At 38.5% G+C, this 20876-nt stretch overlaps 1 protein-coding gene across 3 annotated transcripts; it reads left to right on the top strand.

Moving 5' to 3' along the window:
* The first annotated feature begins 1055 nt into the window (after positions 1-1055).
* LOC149263908 (uncharacterized) lies at positions 1056-20465 on the top strand. 3 transcript variants are annotated; one of them, XM_089426823.1, is made up of 3 exons: positions 1056-3697; positions 4243-4343; positions 20026-20396. In XM_089426823.1, the coding sequence occupies exons 1-2, from the start codon at positions 1222-1224 to the stop codon at positions 4332-4334; spliced, it is 2568 nt and encodes an 855-aa protein (XP_089282949.1). In that variant the 5' UTR covers positions 1056-1221; the 3' UTR covers positions 4335-4343; positions 20026-20396. The 3 variants fall into 3 exon arrangements, 2 of the variants coding, with proteins under 2 accessions (XP_089282949.1, XP_089282954.1); XM_089426828.1 differs by lacking the exon at positions 4243-4343 and having other exon boundaries at positions 1057-3697; XR_016259308.1 differs by lacking the exons at positions 1056-3697; positions 4243-4343 and adding an exon at positions 9392-9520 and having other exon boundaries at positions 20026-20465.
* The last annotated feature ends 411 nt before the right edge of the window (positions 20466-20876 follow it).

The following is a 20876-nucleotide window of genomic DNA, read 5'->3' on the forward strand; positions in this document are numbered from 1 at the left end:
ATAGCGAAATAGATTACATATGTTGCGGAGCAGCGAATCATGCAGCAAGGGTCGAACCCGGATGGGGAGGCTATAAGCGGCCATCCCTAACCACGCGGGATAAAAGACCATGTGCTATAATAATAATAATAATAATAGTAGTATAATTTAAGAAGGTCAAAATAAGCTTTTGTGATCTATAATAAATTAAGCATCTGTGCAAAAACACCTTAAAAATTAAATAAAAATACATTATAATAAACGATATAAACATTTCAATTATCATAACATATGTACAAATACTACAACATAATAGGGTAGTTTCAACTATACAATTTGCCTTGGACCCTTTAGACATAAATTCAGTAGTGAAAAAAGATTATTTCACATACATATACCAACCAATATTGTGAACATTGATATCAGTAAGGATCGAGAAAACCAAAAAAATCATAAAAATAAAAAAAAATATCGGTAAAATATCCATGTGCAAAATTAAAATAAAACTCAGTTCATTCCGATAAGAAAACTAATGTACTTCTAGGATATTGAAAAGATTAAGTAAAGTAAACTAAGGTCACTCACAAATTTCGTCTTAAACAAGGGTTTAATGTAATCTCATCCAATTCCAAGTTTTATGTTAAAGACTGTACCGAGCGTCGAGCAAGAAACCACATGATCCATTTGTTTAAAAAAAAAAAATTAACATAATACATTTTACGATTATAAATGATCCTAATCAATGAACCGTATTTCCATCCTGTCAGAAACAACACCGAAGTTATTAAAGAGTTTAGATTTCTGTGATTCATATTTAATTGTGATTGTGAGAATGATTTGATTCATACGATTTGATTCATATTTGATTGTGAGAATGATTTCAGCAAAATTACATAGAGAATCATTTGTCGATGCTTTTAGAAATCAATTAGTGTAGTTCATTATCAACCCAAGTTAAAAAAAATTACCCTATAAAATCTGATAGATATAATTTGAGAGTTGAGATCACTTTCATTTGACGATGTATGATCAATTTAGGAAGCTGAATAGCATACTAGTTTATTTTTAAAATCGGAGAACATTGGCTAGGCAAAAAAATCATGAGATAAAATGGGATAGGCAAAAGATCATGAGATAAAATGGGATATCGAGATGTTCGCAACAGTGATACCAACAATGCAACCGTGATACCAAGAATACAACATTGGACTCAGTCTCTGATCAGCATTCCAACGTCGTGGGATGCTGGGACGATACACAAAATCATCCCTTCTCTTGTATTTTGGCATCAACTCGCTCATTCAGAGCAAGGGTAATCAATACTTCTTATCATTGGCTTCAACTTACTTGTTGGGGCGTCAGAGAATATGTTGGTACTCAACATTGGGACTTGATGTAGATCGTCTGCAAGAATCTCATGATCAGAGTATTAGAAAAATATCATCTTCCTTCAAACAATGGTTTATGCAATGCAAGCCAGACCTAAATACAGAGATGCAAACCCAAGTAGAAGATATCAATTCAATTATTTCAAGAGGAAACTGGGGTTCAGAAACTGAACATGCACTTAAAAGTCTTAACCTAACCCTAACTGAACAATGTGTAATTAGGGTTTTGAAAATTCAGAAGGATGTGGCATTAGGCATCAAGTTCTTTGAGTGGGCCGGGCAGCAGAGTGGCTACAATCATAGTGTGACAGCCTATTACGCATTCTTCAATATGCTGTCTAGGGCTGGTTTATCTAGGGTTATAGAGGAGTGGCTGGATTCGTTCCAGAAACAAAACCCTCGTTCTGGTCCAAGGGTTTATTCCATTCTGATAATGGGATATTCGCTTGCCGGGAAGTCTGAATTGGCTCTGGAGTTGTTTGGGCGAATGCGGTTTCAGAATTTGAGCCTGGATAAGTTTTCGTACAGTGTGTTCGTTAGAATATTGGCAAAAGAAAACTCCTTTGATGTCATAGATGCTATTGAGAAGCGAATGCCACAGTGGGGCCAAGGTAGGATTGGGGGCTCTGTGAAGATTCAGGGTTTGTGCAACATGGGCAGATTAGATGAAGCGAAAGGCGTGCTTGATGAACTGAGGAGAAATGGTCTTACCGTGGATGAGGTCGCTGTTGTTTCTCTTGTTAGTGCTTTCTGCAGAGACGGTAGGATTGATGAAGTTGCGCTGTTGATTGACGAATTGAGAGAAGAACAGGCTATTCGGACTTCTAAAGCATATGAGATAGTGATCAAGCATCTCATTGAAGAGAATAGAGTGAATGAAGCGCTGAATTACTTTAAAGAGAGGGTTTCTCAGGGGTTCCATCCCGGGCCTCGTTGCTACGGTGCATTGGTTACTGGCCTTTTGAGATGGGAGAGACACAAGGAGGTCTATTGTTTACTGAATGAGATGAAAGGCAAGCATATTTGTCCAGACACGATCACTATCAATGCGGCCATTCGTTTTTTTTGCAGAGGTAAGTTTGTTGACATTGCAATGGATCTCTTCAATGAAAGATCAAAAATAGGGTTTTCTCTGGATAAGCTTACTTGTAATAAACTTACAAATGAGCTTTGTAGGATGGGAAAAATGGATGAAGCCTATAAAGTTGTGGAGGATGCGATGGCAGCAGGTTTCTTCCCAGGCAAACATACATTTGTTATTCTTGTCAATGCTCTGAGCAAGGCAGGGAAATTTGATATAGTTCACAAGCTTCTTGATGCGGGATTTGAATGGCATTATGTCCCTGATTACTCAACATCTGGTAAAATCATTTCTAGCCTCTGCGAGTCTGGAAGAGTAGATGATGGATATTTGTTGCTTGGCAAGTTGAGGAAAATGAATGTGGTGCTTAACAAAAGAACTTACTATGCAATAATAGATGGCTTTTGTGATGTAAAACGGGGAGATATGGCTTCTAAGTTGCTTCTCGAAATGCAAGAGAGTGGGCATGTACCTAGTCGCTTAATTGTGAAAATGGTATTTTCTGTTCTTTGTGAAACAGGCCAGATTGATCAGGCTCTTCAATTATTAGACGTACATGTGTGTGGCTCCCCTCCAGATACTGGTTTGTACAATAAATTTATAAAGATCATCTGTCAGGCAGGCAGGCCTAATATAGGGATAAGAATTCTCGAAAAGATGCTCGAGGATAACTGCACACCTGATGCCACATCCTATATTAACTTGTTACATGGCTACTTGAGAAGTAAAAGTGTGGTAAATGCCCTGAACTTGTTTAGAGAATTGCTGGCAGAAAATATCTTTCCCGTGAAGCTTTACAATGTTATGATTACTGGCCTTTGCATGGCAGAGAAACTGCAGCTTGCCCTTATGTTCTTTGAAGAAATGATTAGCAAAAGGCTACTTCCCAGCCTTGGATGTTATGAGAAACTTATTTATGCCCTATGCAAGGAAGGCAAATTTAATATGGCACTAAGAATTTTTAGTGGTATGAAGAAGAAAGGATATCACTCTTGTACTTTCGTTTACAATGTGCTCCTGGGCCACAGCTTTAAGTTACGTGAGGTTAACCAGGCGTGGTTTCTCTTTGAAGACATGCGAAGGCAAAATTGTGCTCCTAATGTTGGAACTTTTAGTATTTTAATTGCTGGATTATCTGATGCCCGGAGGCTAGAATCCACCATAGGAGTGCTCGAAGAAATGATGGAGCAATGCTTTGCTGCTGACATTCTTATTTATAACATGCTACTCCGAGGCCTTTGCAAGGAAGGTAAAATGGAACTTGCTTGTGATCTATTCAACAGAATGCCCAAAAAGGGCTGTGCACCAAATGCATCAACTTATGACTCCCTAATATATGGCTTATGTAGAGCAGGCAGAATAAATGATGCTCAGAAACTCATGGGTGAAATGTTAGAAAATAAATTGCATCCTAATAGGTATATAAGCCATTTGTTGAAGATGGTGTCTAACCGAGGCCCAAAATTTGTATGAGCATGCATTCTTTTGTTTCTGGCCATATTCAATCTCGGTGAGAACACGTGTGTTACTGTTCTATTATGATGATTATGAAAAGTCAACTAGATAGGTGGAGTATGAATCACCTTCTAATACATAGGGGAAGCAGAGTTGAGAAAATTATGTACATTCAGGAAGTTAGCATCCACATTGTAATACATAGGGGATTTCGAGTTGAGAAAATATTGTACATTCAGGAAATTTAGCATCCACAATATATTCACTTTATTGATGATATTGCTATATTTTCTATTCTGTTCCTTAGCAGCTTATATATCTAGTTTGAATATACATCAGTATCAGATTTAGACTGGGGACTTGAGCCATACATTGGAGAATCACAAGATTGTGAGTGGAACTTTTGCTGCATTCACAAGAAATCAACTTAATGTTTGAAGGTACCATCTGCCCTCTTATGTGCTAGTGTAAATTAAAAATAAAATATGCTATTTTACTGAACAGGTTAAGTATTTTTTGAGAATTTTTTCTAATATATTGTAATGTACTTGTAAGACATGATCTTTCAGACAATTCAGAAGTAAGAGTTTATTCAAATAGGATGCACACAGCGTCATATCTTCGAAGCAAGATTGCAAAAATTGGAACCTGAAATAAACACTCTTTTTACTTGGTCCCGTCCACTGCCAATTTTGTTCTACAAAAGTACTGCTATTTCTTGATCATTCTCACACACGGTATATTAATTAATATGAGACATTAGTGCTGGAAATTGTTATAGTCTGGGATGTAATAAGCTTTGTTCTACATGATGGTCCTTCGATTCTATTATCCAATCTCTTGTTAAGTCCTCCTGAATTGCACTACCTTTTTTTGTAGCGAATTTTTCTTGGCATCACTCATCATATAATTTACATATTTGACTCAGAACTGGTGCACGTTTTTTTTCTGGAGTTTACATATTTTCTTTGAGTGAGTGAGAATCCCGAGTAACTTAAAGAAATCCACTATGACTAGAAGTACAGTGAGTATACAAATTTGATTCAGAACCGGTTCACAATTTTTGTCTCGTGTATACATATTTTCTTCAAAAATGCAGAGAGAATCCTGTGTAACTTCAAGAAATCCACTGGCTGGAAGCACAGTGATTAATTAGACCGGTAACTGGCCAGCATAGATTGGGATTTGGTTCTGTGCAAGTGATGGTAATATCAATGTGTTAACTAGCTTTTGTGGGCCATTGTAGATGAATTCAAACGTGCAACAAGTACCTTCTCTGTGGTATTTACCATAGAATGTGAAGCCTGTAAATCTACTCATAATCATCTGGTACAGTGCCTTCTCAACCAAGAGGGCAATTTTTTTATTATACAATTACTTCTCAAGTGGAGACAGGAAACCATAGGATCTTTCAATTCTGCTTAAGTGGACTTTTATGGAAACACTGGGAAAAACTATATTGCCACTCACTGATTGCTTAAATTATTTTTTATTTTAGGGGCATTTTTGGTACCTTGTGTAAAAAATTATCTTGATAAGCATGGTAGAACCATGAAGTTAGGGCACAATACAGTTTGGTGACTTTGGTCCAATACCCTGATGGTTTTAAAGTTAATATGTTTAATCCAATAATGGGCATTTCATGTTTGGTGTGGACTGTAGGGATGACCTTTAAACAATAGGCAGGTTGGACCTCTTTAATTGGCATGGAATGGTCAGTCTAAATGTTTTCGAAATTGCAGAAATGAATGATTGTGCCAAAAGGCACTTCCACAGCTTATGTCAGCATATGTTGGCTTCAAAAAAATATAATACTCATAAGAACAAATAATAATAGTTACAAACATAAATAAAAATATCTCTATATATGAAAGAGGAAGATTTGATATGTACACATGATATAAAAACTACCATATAAATAGATCAAAATATATATATAATATTTACACACAGGTAGAAATCTATATATATGATAATTACAAATAAGAATTGTTACAATGCAAATATAAATATTCTAACAATATTTAAAACTGTATTTTTAAATATCCATATCTCCATGAGTTGTGAGTTCTAATGAGTTGAGTGAGACCTACAAGCAGCCTAGATCTATCATAAATGATCAAAAAACTTACAACCCAAGGGATTTGATCCTTCTTAGCGCTAGATAGGTCCAGAGTTAAATAATTCCATGTTTTGGGTTAACAGTAGTTAATAATTCTGTCTTATCATCTACCCCATACATTTTGGAGCTTTGAAGAAGCTTTTAACGGTACCTTATCATGAAAATAAGACTGCAGGTTTTGGAAGATTTGTGACAAGGGAATTATTTGACTGCTGTAAGTTTGTAACATATGCATCATATTGGCCTTTTTAAGAATTTTAGGCTAAAATCACTTTTGAATTGTCCTCTCTTGGGCGGCATAGTTTATTTTTATCACATCTATTGGAAAATATTATGTTGTTGAGTCTTGACTAAGCTTTTCAGAATATAAACTAGGTGATGGGATGGTACCATGGACTTTAGGGTAACTGAAATTTTGTCAGTAGCAATCTAATCTATATAATCATTCGAAGAAAATGAAGGTTTGTCGATCACTATTAAAGGACTAAATGGTCAAATAGAAGACATGGTTTAATCGTTTGATAAAAAGAAAAACTCTGGAATATGGAATTAAGGAGATTTACAGAAACAAATATGATTATGTGTGGAAAGGCACATTTAGAACTTCAGTCAGAAATGTCAAGATGACTGACGAAAGTAAAATAAGGTCTATTAATGACCATCGTTTTGGAATGCCTTCCACTTATCATGATGGAGCTAGCATTCCTAACTCAGCCTAGGAGTGAGTGCAACCAACAACATTCCAACTGGAATCATTTGGCCAGGAGGGCATGTGTGAGGAGCATCTATTCTACCAATGACACCCAAGTCTTACATCTGGCCCCAACTCTAAGTTGCACGAAGCGCCGAAACGTTTCAGAGTGTGAGGAGCATCTATTCTACCAATGACACCCAAGTCTTACATCTGGCCACAACTCTAAGTTGCACGAAGCGCCGAAACGTTTCAGAGTTTTTGAAACGGGTACGTTTAGAATGGAAACGTCGGCCAAAACGTCATATATGTTTATATATAAAAAAAGAAATTTATAAATAAGTGAATAACAAATTATCTTGCAAGAAAAACAGAAATAAGACACATAGATGACAACTTAGAAGGAAAACCAAGTCTTTATTAACTCTTATAGATGATTACATGATGGTTGAGTTTCGGCCGAGTTTCAACCAAGTTTCGGAGTTTCGGGTTCGAACCTCCCAAAACGCCGGGTTCCTAGAAGTATTGTGCAACATGACCCCAACTGCTATGCAAGTACTGGTGTACAACTAACATGAGCACAAGCATGGATGTGTCATTGGACAACTTGAACCTTGGTGGGGGCATTAACAATACCTTTGCTTTCATTGACCCAGCAAGCCACTATTGGCTAGGACCAACATCTCAACATTCTCTCCAAGGATGAGTTTATTAAAATTTTGAGCAAGTAAAACCAATTTCAGTTGTATACGTTGAATTGAAGATCGCAGTGCCGTTGAATTGAAGATTGCAGTGCCTGGTATTTGAGATTGACATGAATAGGCATTACCTTTTTTTAAATGTGTAACCTTGTTTTACAATAATAATAAGAGGATGCAACTTAGGGTAGATCAACTAACTCAATGTATTGGATGACTTCTTTGTTCAATTAATTCACGCATGGTTTTAGATTGATCGAATTTAGATAGTTAAGTTTTACAGTAAGGTTGAAAAAGTTCACAGGGAATGAATTTTTTCTAAAGTAAAAGTAGCACTACCAATGAAGCTCTCAAGGTCTAGATGTAGTGCTAAGAAATATCACACCTTTAAGTTGTGGTGCAAGCAAGTATTGCAAGGTAATGTTTTAGAGTTGATTGAGGTTGCAAACCAAATTTGCAAGGTTGCTAGTAGATTTCAAATCAAGGTTATGGAGCAGTGTAAGCTTGCACCTAGATGGTTTGCTGGATAAGCCCAAGTTTTCAGTTGCAAAGAGAAAGGGGCTTGCATAGCAAGAAGGGGTGGACTGTTAGGGGACCTTTACCCTTTCAACAAAGCTAGTTATAACAAAGTTGGTTCTGGTCACAACTGTTCTTTTTGACTCGAAATTGTTGAAGTTAAAATATAACTTCCTCAATGGAGGTTTGGCAGAGGAAGTATATATGCATCGACCCTAAATAACACATCCAATTGTGGACATTGCCTAGCCATTTCACCGATTTAAAGAAATCTTTTACTTATTATTGGTATGTAAAGTACATTATGAAATATCAAAGTCTTACCACTAAGCTAATTTGATTTGAACATTGCCATGGCTTTGATGGTTCCATTTTTCTTCTTTTCTTTTCTAGGGATTACCTCGTGCGTTCACCCCTCTATAATCTTTTGGCTTTATTTGCGCCTTGAGTTGCCTTTGCACTCCCACATTCTCATTATGCCTTACTGCATATTCTAGCACCATTGACCTATTTGGTCATTGATGGACATGGATCTAATTTATTTTTCTTTAGCCTTAACAGAATTCTAAGCAAACCTATATAAGTTTCTTTGGATTTTTTCTTTTTCTTTTAAATGCATCATATGTTTCGTTATAAATCAATGTACATGTCCATCAAGATTCTCACATGTAGGAGCCAGAGGGAGTTCATATGAGCCCCATTCCTGTATAAGCTTTGAGAGCTGGCTTGCTTGCTTTGGCTCCACTTGAGGAGTATCAACAATCTTTCCTAAAAATGTCTTTCTTCGCTGAAATATGGTTGGCCAGGTCTGATCTAAATGAACGAACTTCTCCCAGGTTGAAAATGAGCATTTGCCATATGAAAAGGTTGCTCAACATTATTGATTCCACAAAAAAGGGATGCTGGTTAATTTGATCACATCCCACATATTCCTTATTGCTTTTTTGATCATTTGTTTGTCCCCAAACAAGCCTTTTTCACTAAAGAGGAAAAGCATTGTACTCAACAACAATCTGGGCCCAAAATGGCAACTTCTCACTTCCACATAATATTTTTGTTAGGCCACACAACATCTAGTTGTAAGACTGGTCCAATGTGGTTGGGCATTTACCCTTAAGACGTTGTGCTTTTAAAAGAGTGAGACTTTTAAAGGCCTTAAGGTCTCGTGATTTAACTTGTCCGTTATCTTGAGCCTTCCATTTCTTATTAATGTTGGGGTAATAGTGCTCTCAAGTATTTAATTTAGCAATGTTGTAGTCACTTTATATGTTAGTGGCATATGATCAATGCAATATTTAAATGTTGAATTTAGGGGTTAGGTGGTTAAAGCACCATAACCACTTAGGTGCTTCATAAATTATAATGAGATATGAGGCAAAGGGGTGTGGAGAATTGTATATGATATACATTATTAATAAGAATCTCTTTTTTATTTTCTCCATTTTTTATATTCCTTTTGTATGTGTTTGCACCCTAAATTTCTACTTGGTATTAGAGGAAGTAGCAGCGTGTGATGGCCCTGGCCTGTCTAAAAATATTTGTAGTCTTGAGGAGAGATTACATCTATTTCAAAGAATCAGGTGCATAATTGTAAGTTTTATTTTAAAATGTTTGAAGATGTATAATTTTTTTCATGTTTTTAGAAGTTATTTTTTTGGTTTTGTTGTATCTAGAGGAATCGGCAACTGGGCTGGGCTTGTACTCGTGTGACATGGGGTCGATTCCTGTCACTACCACTAAACCTCTAGGTGAATGCACACATGGTCCGCAAGGCTAATCAAGGGGAATTTGAACCTTGAACCATATACTTCACAAAGACTTCATATCATGGCGATCACCAATTGTGCTGCCCTCTTGGGGTCCATGGTTTTAGAAGTTGTGAACCAACAACAGGCATTGAAGCCCTCAAAGATCATATTCTTGATTATGAAAAGGATAAAGGACTAGTAGACATTCATGGAAGTCATTCAAGTAGAAAAGAGAGTTCTTCTAGGGCATATTCATATGAAGGAGAGAGGACCCGTTAACTAGAAAGCATGAATACAACATTGGCAACTTCTGTAGAATGGCAACAAAAATGCTATATAGGATCAGGCACAACTTGTATCACATCAATAAAGTCTACATTGTACAAACAACCTGTATAGATGTCACCCACCACGATGACATATATAAAGTGGTTCAGTAAAGTGTAGAAGCTCACGTAATGTAGATGGTATTGAGTGACTAATGTAAATGGCCAATGTGAAGATAAAATGCAGAATATGTGAATAATATCAATGGAGGTAGGACAGAGACTTTAGGAAACTTGTAGACTGAGAAACAACTTTTTTACAGCAAAGGTCTATCCAAATAGTAGTTAGGGTACAATGAGGTTGGGGATTCACAACCAAACTAGAATAATACCAAATGATTCAATCAACAAGCGGTTATTACATATTTTTAGCCAGAGATTAGAGATGTCAGATGTGGAATGTTGCTGAAATCTGATGAAAATTCTCTAGGAATGTGACACAATTGCTAACACTTATTTGATGGATGTTTCCAAATAAATGCCCATCATCGATTCTCAATAGTTGACTTGTAGATTCTGGCAGAGAATTTCAAGGTACGTGAAAGCATGATATAGCTGGTACGTTTGTGCCATTGCAGGACTTGAAGGTATATTTAAGTGTACATTTTGTTTTGACGATTCAATTTTGAAAAGTGTAATTTCATGGACTAGTATGCAATTATTGGTTTACGCCCATAGTTTGCAAAGCAGAGGGTCATGATGAAATTGCTAAACGTTACTTGTTTTGACTAGTTGCTAAAAATGTCCAGATAGAGGGGTTCTGAAGAAGGAATGCTTAGTTTTATTGATTTTCTAAGGGAATCCAAAGGAATTATTGCACCATGAGGATGTGTGAGGGTGGTGGTCATCTACCTAACAGAATTGGAAGAATGTCTGGGGGGTTTAGTGGAATTCTACCTTAAACATGAGGGTAATGATGGTATGATCGAGCACTGATGAAGAGCCCTTGATATGTAGCATTTGTTGCTTTGTTTAAGACACATATATATGTTGCCTGTCCAGAGAACCTAGTTTATTAACTAGTTAACGAAAATGCCTTGATGGTTGGAGGAGGATCCATATGCAATCTTTACATCTGAAAATTTTTAAGTCAACATTTTGTTGTTGAGATGTGTATTTAACATAGGGGGATAAATATTTGAGAAATATTATTTTTGTGGGGGTGTTGGTGTATCAACACTCGAATGGTGTTTAAGTTAGGAATCATGTGGTTGCTTAAATTGTCAATGACATGTGACCAATGTAGTATTTAAATGTTAAGGTTAGATTGTAAGTGATTAAACCAGCATGGCCACTTAGGGGAGTTATAAATTGTAATGAAATATGAGGCAAGGTGTGAATGAGTTGCATGCGATATAGCATAATTAATGAAGAATTGTTTTTCATTTTATTTCCAGTTTTTTTTATTTTTTGTATATGTTTTTGCAGTCAAAATTTCTACGATTAAGATGATCTAACATTGAACAAGTTGGCCAAAATATTAGCATTTAATTCATTGTCTTAGCAGTTCATAAATAGCTTCCCATCAAACCATTTTGTTAAATTATGGTATGTTCTATGCTTAGTGCAATTTACTTATTTTTCTTTTATTAGCCACAGATTAGCAATCACATATACATTAAGTAAAGTGCAGATAGAACATTAAATGATCAACCGAAAACAAGCCAAGACGAGAGACATAAGATGTGGCGGCTAGCCAGGGACAAACTCCAATTTGGGGAAACCCTTTGATCAAATCTTCTTTTATCTTCAATAGTTCAGCAGAGAAAAATAGTACAAAATCTGAATTCTGTAATTTTATATCAGCAACAGCAAACCCTAGATCAACAAAGTCAAACTTGGTCGAACTAGCTGAAATTGATCTCTAAAATACTTGGTCAATTTTTGGTCAACTTGTCTTCGAATAGCCTGAAGAAACAGCCTTAGAACAGCCCCAAAAGTTCAATCAAAGTGCAGATTTCTGAAGTCAACTGCAGCCCTAAACTAGGGCAGTCAATACCGGTCAAACCAGAGGTCAGATCACCTCGATTTTTGTGCCAAAAATTGCGGCCTGCCTAGGAGAGGCAACCACACCCAATCCGCACTCCTTGGAGGGTCAACGCTGGTCAAAGATGCTTGCTGTCCTGTTTCTGCATCCTTTTTGCCCTAGGATGACTTCCTTTTCATCCACACGTGTGAGAAAGAGAGAGAGACTCTTTCTGCACAGGAGAGAGAGAGAGATGTGTGTGAGAGTGAAGTGTCCAAATGAGGAAAAAGCTCCTTGTATTTATATGCAAAACGTTGAGGTTGAATAGACATGACTGTTGGGCTTTTGAGCCTACATAAGTTGCTAGCTGACTTGACAATTTGTCCATAATCAAAATAAATTCATATCTTCATAAATACTTATCGGAATCGGATGATCTTTAGATCAATCCTACACCTCTCGACGAGAGGAATCTAATAAAAATATCAGCAACCATAAATAAGGTGACCCACATGGAGTTCGGCCCTAGTTGCCAATTTTAACACTCCCTCTCAACTAGGGAGAACTTCATCTGCAATCTGTTGGACTGTCACTGCTGTTCATCCATCAAATGCATTGTCCTGTACGGCTTGACCCTGTTCTGCTCTGCTCTGCTTTGTGCTGCTTTGCTCTGTGTTACTTTGCTCGAACTATGAAGAAGAAGAAATGATCGAGGATGTATCATACCATCCTCCACTGACCCAAAGTCAGTCTCAGAGTGTGTATCACTCTCACTGATCCCAGATCAGTATCATTGATCCCAGATCAATGGAGGTCATCCTAGCATAGGGAGTACGGTAGATACAACGATGCGTCCATCGATAGAACTACTATGGTCCCTATCCTCATTTCCCTTCTCATTGATCAGATGAGAGGTACTTCCCATGAGTCCCAGACTGCATGGGTAGGATGCCTCGACAGGAGAACTAATCATCCTATCCATAGGAGAACGAATCATCTTGTCCAGTGGATGCCACAGAGAACTAATCATCCTGGCCTACAGGAGAACTAATCACCGTGTTCCACAGTTGCCACAGAGAACGAATCATCCTGACCCACAGGAGAACTAATCATCCTGACCCACAGGAGAACTAATCATCCTGTGCCATAGTCGCCACGGGGTTGTCACAGGGGAAGGTTGAACCTTTACCCTGTACATAGTGTACCACCAGGGGATGGTGAGTCACCTTGTGGTCACATGTTGCTCCAAGAAGTACCCCGCGCCCCCTTGGAGCTCCCAAAGCTCAATACATCATACTCGACCCTCATCAGAGGGTCTCTGAACGACACCAAGTCGTTCTCAGAAAGTCAGGAATTTGACCTTTCCTAGGGCTTTGTCAGAATGTTGGCGACCTGTTCATCTGTACCGATATGTTGGAGCCTTATTGCTCCTCGCTGCACCATATCTCGAATATAGTGGTACCTGATATCGATATGCTTGGAGCGATCATGAAATACAGGATTTTCTGATAAACGAATCCCGCTCTGGTTGTCACATAGAATCACGGTGGTATCCAATGTAAATCCAAACAGCTCACTGAAATGTAAATCCAAACAGCTCACTGAAGAGCTTTCGCAACCAGACTACCTCCAGGAGGCCATGCTAGCAGCAATGTATTTTGCCTCGGCGGTGCTCAAAGCCACTGATTTCTGCTTCCTGCTCATCCAAGATATCGAGGAAGAACCCAAAGAGAAACAACACCTGGAAGTGCTCTTTCGGTCCACCACATTGCTTGCCCAATCAGCATCAGTATACCCAAGTAGTCTCACATCTCCGGCAATGTATTTCAACCCATGAGTGATTGTGCCACGAAGATATCTCAGTAGGTTCTTGGCACCAATCCAATGTAAGTGGTGAGGCTCAACCATATGTTGACTCAATGCGTTGACCGCAAAACATATATCTGGATGGGAGTTCACCAAGAACATTAATGCTCCGACGAGTTGTCGATACTCGGTAGCATTTCGTAAAATGGGTCTGACAACACTACCGCTTAACTTCTTGAAGTCAAGCTCCATCGGGGTAGTTACGGGCTTGCAGTCCACCATGTTGAATCTTTCCAATATCTTCACCACATATTTTCCTTGAGATAGGAAAATTTCCCTTGGTTTATGCCAGACTTCGAGTCCTAGGAAATAGTGCATGAGTCCTAGGTCTTTCATCTCGAACTCAGAAGCCAGCTCCCTCTTACATTTGTGAATGAGAGGGTCTGCACCTGTTAGAAAGAGGTCGTCAACATAAAGCACCAGTATGAGAGGCTTGTCATCTTCAACCTTAAAGTAAAGGTTAGGGTCGGCTTCACTCCTAGTGAATCCCAACTTCATCAAGTAGCTATCGATCCTCTCATACCACGCTCGGGGTGCTTGCTTCAGCCCATAGAGGGCCTTCTTCAACCTGCACACATGAGATTCTCGATCATGAATCTCAAATCCTTCGGGTTGCTCCACATAGACTTCCTCTTTGATCGAACCATGTAAGAATGCAGTCTTGACATCCATCTGATGTAGATTCCATCCTTGCGAAGTAGCAAGGGCTATGATGGAGCGGATGGTGGTATATCAGGCAACAGGTGCAAATATTTCGTCATAGTCTATACCCTCCTTCTGGGAGAAGCCACGAGCGACAAAATGAGCCTTATACTTTTCCACACTTCCATCAAATGCATGCTTTATCTTGTAAAGCCATTTTGAAGTGACAACGGCTTTGTCCTGGGGTCTGGGGACCACATCCCAGTCATCGTTTTTCATAATGGACTCATATTCTTTGGTCATAGCATCCTTCCATACTTGATGCTTGACGACATCTGTGAATGATGAAGGCTCATTTTGGATGATCGTGCTCATGATGGTCAGGTATCCCTGATACCTGTTCGACTTCTTACTTTCATGGAAGGTTCCTCGGGGTGCAATGTGTCCTTCAGCATCATCAAGTGTACCCCTAAGCCATGAAGGCCTCTTCCTGGAAGAGGAAGTCTCTTGTGGAGGAGGATCAATAGGATCCATAGGTTCTTCCACATCAGGCATTGTCTCATCTTCTTTTTCCTTCGGTTCCCTGGTGTCAGCTTCTTTAGATCCTCTTAGAGTAGGAAGATTGTCTACTTTGCTAAGAGCCATATCTTCGTCAAAAGTGACATCATGGCTAATCTCGACTTCTCTTTGACCAGCCACATAGATTCTATAGCCCTTAGTATTTTCGCTATAGCCCACGAAGATTCCTTTCTTTCCAGATGCACCCAATTTATTCCTTTTCTCCTTCGGCACATGAAAATATACAGGGCTTCCAAAAATTCTAAAATGAGATATGTCAGGTTTCTTACCAGTGAACATCTCTTCGGGAGTCTTGGAACCCAATTCTTGATGAGGGCATCGGTTTTGTACATATACGGCGGTGTTTGCAGCTTCGGCCCATAAAAACTTCGGAAGTCTTTGATCATGGAGCATAGCACGGACAGCTTCCACAATCGTACGGTTCTTCCTTTTCGCCACACCATTCTGCTCAGGAGTATATGGTGTAGTGGTCTCCCTCTTAATGCCAGCCTCATTGCAAAAGTCATGAAACTCATTGGATTCATATTCAGTCCCGTTATCAATCCTTAAGGTCTTGATCTTCTTTTCGGTTTGATTCTCAATCAAGGCTTTGAAGTGTCGAAACCAGGAGAACACTTCATCCTTCCTTTTCAAGAAGTATATCCAAGTCTTGCAAGAATAATCATCTGTAAAAGTGAGGTAATATAAATATCATCCCAAGGAGTTCACAGGCATCATACCGGATATGTCTGAGTGAATCAACTGCAATATATCGGAGGTCTTGCTTTGGCTTGAGGGGAATGGTCCCCTTTTGAGCTTTCCTTCGGCACATCTTGGACATACACCTTCTTGCTCTAATCTGAACTCGGGCATCCCAATCACCATTTTTCTCACATCAGGTAGAGCTTTATAATGAAGGTGAGCAAACCTCCGATGCCATAGTTCAGACTGAAGAGATGTGTCACAAGACATGACACCTAGCGGACTTCCTCCGACCTGATATAATGAATCAACTTGAAACCCAAGAGTGAAGGCATCTTTAATATTCTTTTTCCATACACGTACCTTGCCATCGCTGAAGGCCACCTTGTAGCCTTTGTCTTCCATAGCCAAAATGGACACCAGGTTCTTTTTGAGATCAGGTACATATAATACATCTTGTAGGTGGATTGTATTACCCTGATTCAATTTAAGAGTAACATTTCCTACGCCTTTCACATATATTTTGAATTATCTCCAAGGACAATTTCCAGGTTGGTTTCTTTCTCTATCAGATTATAGAGAGCTTCTTTGTAGCTAGTGAAGTGCCTTGAGGCACCACTATCAATGAGCCAATTTTCCAGCGAGTTCGGGGGAGCAGAAGTAGATAGAGCTGTTGGTAGATAATATTCATCTTGCTTATTGTTAACAGTGTTAGATTCATACCTGGAATTTCTTGCCTTCTTGAATGGTTGTCCTCTTCCTTGATTTCCAGCACCTCTTTTGCCTCGGCCATATGACCTGCCATTCCTTTGATTGCCTTGAGAGGGATTTTGATCATCATCCCGGTGTGAGTCCCTTTTATTAGGGCACTCCCTTGCATAGTGACCTGTTTTATTGCAATTGTAACATCGTCCTTTTCTTCCACCCTTTGGTCCAGCCTTTCCTTTGAATTTAGCCCTGAAATTGTTTCTTCTTTTAGCATGAGAAGAAAAGGCAGCCAGATGACCTTTAAGTGTGGGCATTTCTTGTTCTTCCATCCTTGCTTCTTCTTGAATGCATCTTGCCATTAATTCCTCAAATCCAGGAATTACATTATTGTTGAGGAGAGTAGTCCTGAATATATACCATTCAGATGGTAGTCCTCCAAGAGTTGTGAGGGCCATTTCCCTGTCAGGAATTACTTCCCCAATAGATAGGAGAACGTTCTTGATCTCGGTGATCCTTAAGAAATATGCTTGCATACTTTCATCTTTGCCCTTCTTAATTTCTTTCAGCTTATTTCTAAGAAACAAGACTTGATTTGCATCATTAACTTTAAATAAACTTACCAATCTATCATAGATTTCCTTGGAGGTGTTCAGCTCAGAAACATAGGCCACCAAGCATTTGTTGATGGAGTCCCGGATGATCTTCTTTTCTTTGACTTCTCCCTTGGTCTATTTGTTCCTAGCAGCAACAAATGCATTTGATGGAGGCTCAACAATTCCGCCTCTCACATGGTCCAACACTTCCTGTTCTTCTAATGTTAGATCGAGAGACATCTTCTATCTGTGATAGTCAAACTTCTCACGGAGTTTGTCTTCAGCAGGGAAGTGTGTTGAGGACCCCATGATTTCTTTTAGATAGCCTTGCCAACCTTCTCTTCGGTGATTGCTCTTGCTCTTGCTTGGGCTTTGTCTTCACCTTAGCTCTGATACCATGTTAAATTATGGTATGTTCTATGCTTAGTGCAATTTACTTATTTTTCTTTTATTAACCACAGATTAGCAATCACATATACATTAAGTAAAGTGCAGATAGAACATTAAATGATCAACCGAAAACAAGCCAAGACAAGAGACACAAGATGTGGCGGCTAGCCAGGGACAAACCCCAATTTGGGGAAACCCTTTGATCAAATCTTCTTTTATCTTCAATAGTTCAGCAGAGAGAAATAGTACAAAATCTGAATTCTGTAATTTTATATCAGCAACAACGAACCCTAGATCAGCAAAGTCAAACTTGGTCAAACTAGCTGAAATTGATCTCTAAAATACTTGGTCAATTTCTGGTCAACTTGTTTTCGAACAGCCTGAAGAAACAGCCCCAAAAGTTTAGTCAAAGTGCAGATTTCAGAAGTCAACTACAGCCCTAAACTAGGGCAGTCAATACCGGTCAAGCCAGAGGTCAGATCACTTTGATTTTTGTGCCAAAAATTGCGGCCTGCCTAAGAGAGGCAACCACACCCAATCCGCATTCCTTGGAGGGTCAATGCTGGTCAAAGATGCTTGCTGTCCTGTTTCTGCGTCCTTTTTGCCCTAGGATGACTTCCTTTTCATCTACACGTGTGAGAAAGAGAGAGAGACTCTTTCTGCGTAGGGGAGAGAGAGAGATGTGTGTGAGAGTGTAGTGTCCAAATGAGGAAAAAGCTCCTTGTATTTATATGCAAAACGTTGAGGTTGAATAGACATGACTGTCGGGCTTCTAAGCCTACATAAGTTGCTGGCCGACTTGACAATTAGTCCATAATCAAAATAAATTCATATCTTCATAAATACTTATTGGAATCGGATGATCTTTAGATCAATCCTACACCTCTCGACAAGAGGAATCTAATAAAAATATCAGCAGCCATAAATAAGGTGACCCACATGGAGTTCGGCCCTAGTTGCCAATTTTAACACATTTCTATTCCATCCAAGTAGGTCGTAGCTTAAACAAACAATTATTTGGAATCTTTTGACAAATTGCAGGAAAAGCAGGTTGGTCCATTGCTTGAAGTCTTTGAGATTGATTAAGAGTTCTCATAGAAAATCACTTACCCATGTCATTGTCACACACATCTCCTCGTATTTCAAAGCCATTCTTATTCAACCTTGTTCTTGCAAAGGGAGGTATTAAATTATTAACCCAAGTTACCCTCTGTATGTCGAGAATGTCCAAATTGACAGTGCAGTGAATTCCCATCCTCGAGAAAGGTTCTGGCCATGGATAACTTGTTTGTCCTTGGAACATTTCCTGAAGAAGGAGAAATGATGGAAAGTTGTTGGCAAGACTAGTTTTGGCATCCCTAGATTCACATTTGTAGGTGCCATTTTTGAGGAGGAATCATGAAAATTTGTGTGCATGTTCTTATTAGTGAGGAATTGCCATGTCGTTCTGCGATATGATGACTTGCTGTTGGGTTCTAACTTGAACGGTCATTTTATGCTCCTAGCATTTGGTTGCTAAATGTTTAAAATCAGAGTTCCTTTTTCTTTCTCTAAAATATTGGGTTTCTACCATATCATTTGGCCATCCCACAAAATTCCTCTTCTAAGATTTTTGTCACCCTTGTTACCTGGAAGACCTGTTCTGTATCTTCTTGGAGATTGTCTACAGATATTGATTATTAGCCATATGCTCTAGGTTTGTAGGGGACATGCAAAAGCTCATTAGGCAGTTAACGCTCCAAAGTGCTTGCTGCATGAATCTGCCAGTAATGATGGTTTAGAAAGATTTATTGATACCTCTACTTAAGTAGAAGTCTAAGAAGGTAGGAGTGAAGAGATCACTTTTCATGAGCATAATCATATTCAGTTATCTATTAATTTATAAAACTATAGATGGATCGACTAAGTCGAGTCTTTTTGTGGAATCACTGGACTGTCTCCATTAAGTTGGTCGCATGAGTCTCACTTGTGAGAATGGTTCTCTGTACTAGGTGTCTGAAACATTTCGTGTTGTGAGTTTTAATTTGGTGACTAAATTGGCAAGTTGGTTGCTTAGGCATGAGCTTGTAGTTAATGTGAGGTTACAACTTTACACAATTGCCAATGTTGCCTTCATGGTCTTTGGCATGGGTTATGAGTTGGTATTATTGGTTTTGAGGGTGTCTTTGAGCTGCAAATGCCAAAAAGTGTCTGCTATGGCAATGGCATCTGGTAGTGTGTATAGTTGTTATCATTGGTGACTTAAGTTTCCATGCTGGTGACTAGTATCGTTGATATCTCTAGTTTAACGAGGTAGATGCCATGTTGTCGACATTGTATAGTGATGTCTACTAATGTCGATTACTCTATTTTCTGTTTTTGCACCTTTGGTTTCAAGCTGCGCGAACTTTACTTAACAAAAAATTGAGGCTGCTATTATTTGGCTGTAGAGTCTAGTCCTGTATTGGTGCTGGTTTGGATTTTCTGTTCTATGCTTTTAGAAGAGATTATGGATTAATGGGCTAGATTTTGTGATAATAATGTTTATTGCTTAATGCAAAATATGAACATAGCCTTCCAAAGAGATTGTTCTTATTTGCTTTTCCAATGTTCACAGGATATTAAAGATAACTGCCGTTTCATCCTCTGCCTGAGAGAAATAACATTCAACCCATGGAAATTCAGTTTTCAACATTTTTTATCTCAAATCAGAAGGCACACAATTATGTATACTTCATCTCAATGAGAGAAGTTAATCAGATAGCTGCAGCTTATAATTCATCATTGTAGTTTCACTCATCCATGCATCGTAGTTTAACTCATCCATGCAGGTGGCATGGTCCATGCCCAGAATTAGCCCTTCAGGTGTAAGCGAACCCTTATATTTTCTTTCTTTACCTTGGTTAGTCAACTTGTATAATGAAGTTGACTGAATTGTAGAAACAGGAGGTTTCTTTGGAGTAATTAATAGTTATTACTGGAAACTGTTTTTCCTCAAATTCTGTCATTGCAATACAGCTCCAATAGCAATATTGAAATGGTGCAAGAAATGACAATGATGAGGCAAATTTGGTAAAAATGCTTTCTGGTGATGTCTGTTATGGTGGAAACTTATATGACTGTTAAAACTCTGCATGTGTATAGTCGTCAGGATTGTCTTCGTATGTTTATTGTGGGCCATTTTGTCTTCAAAGAAAATAAGAAGATTCATTAAAATTTGCTACTATAATTTAAAACTCCACATTTATCGTGGTGTGTTGCTTTTAGCTGTTGTCTTGCTTTTAGTATTGTTGTTTCTATAGAGGAGAGTGTCTTGGTAGTGTCATTAGATCATGTTCACACTTTGGTGATATCTTGCTTGGGATCACATAGTGGTTAAAATTTTTTGTTTCCAGACTGAATGATGACTATTACATCCTTGCTAGAGAAAAGTTGTGGCTTGGCTTAGACTCCAGACTGAATGATGAC

The sequence above is a fragment of the Pinus tabuliformis genome, chromosome 6, assembly GCF_031772625.1.
Source record: "Pinus tabuliformis cultivar Carrire ecotype Pingquan chromosome 6, CPIR1, whole genome shotgun sequence".
In the NCBI taxonomy this organism is placed as follows: Eukaryota; Viridiplantae; Streptophyta; class Pinopsida; order Pinales; family Pinaceae; genus Pinus; species Pinus tabuliformis.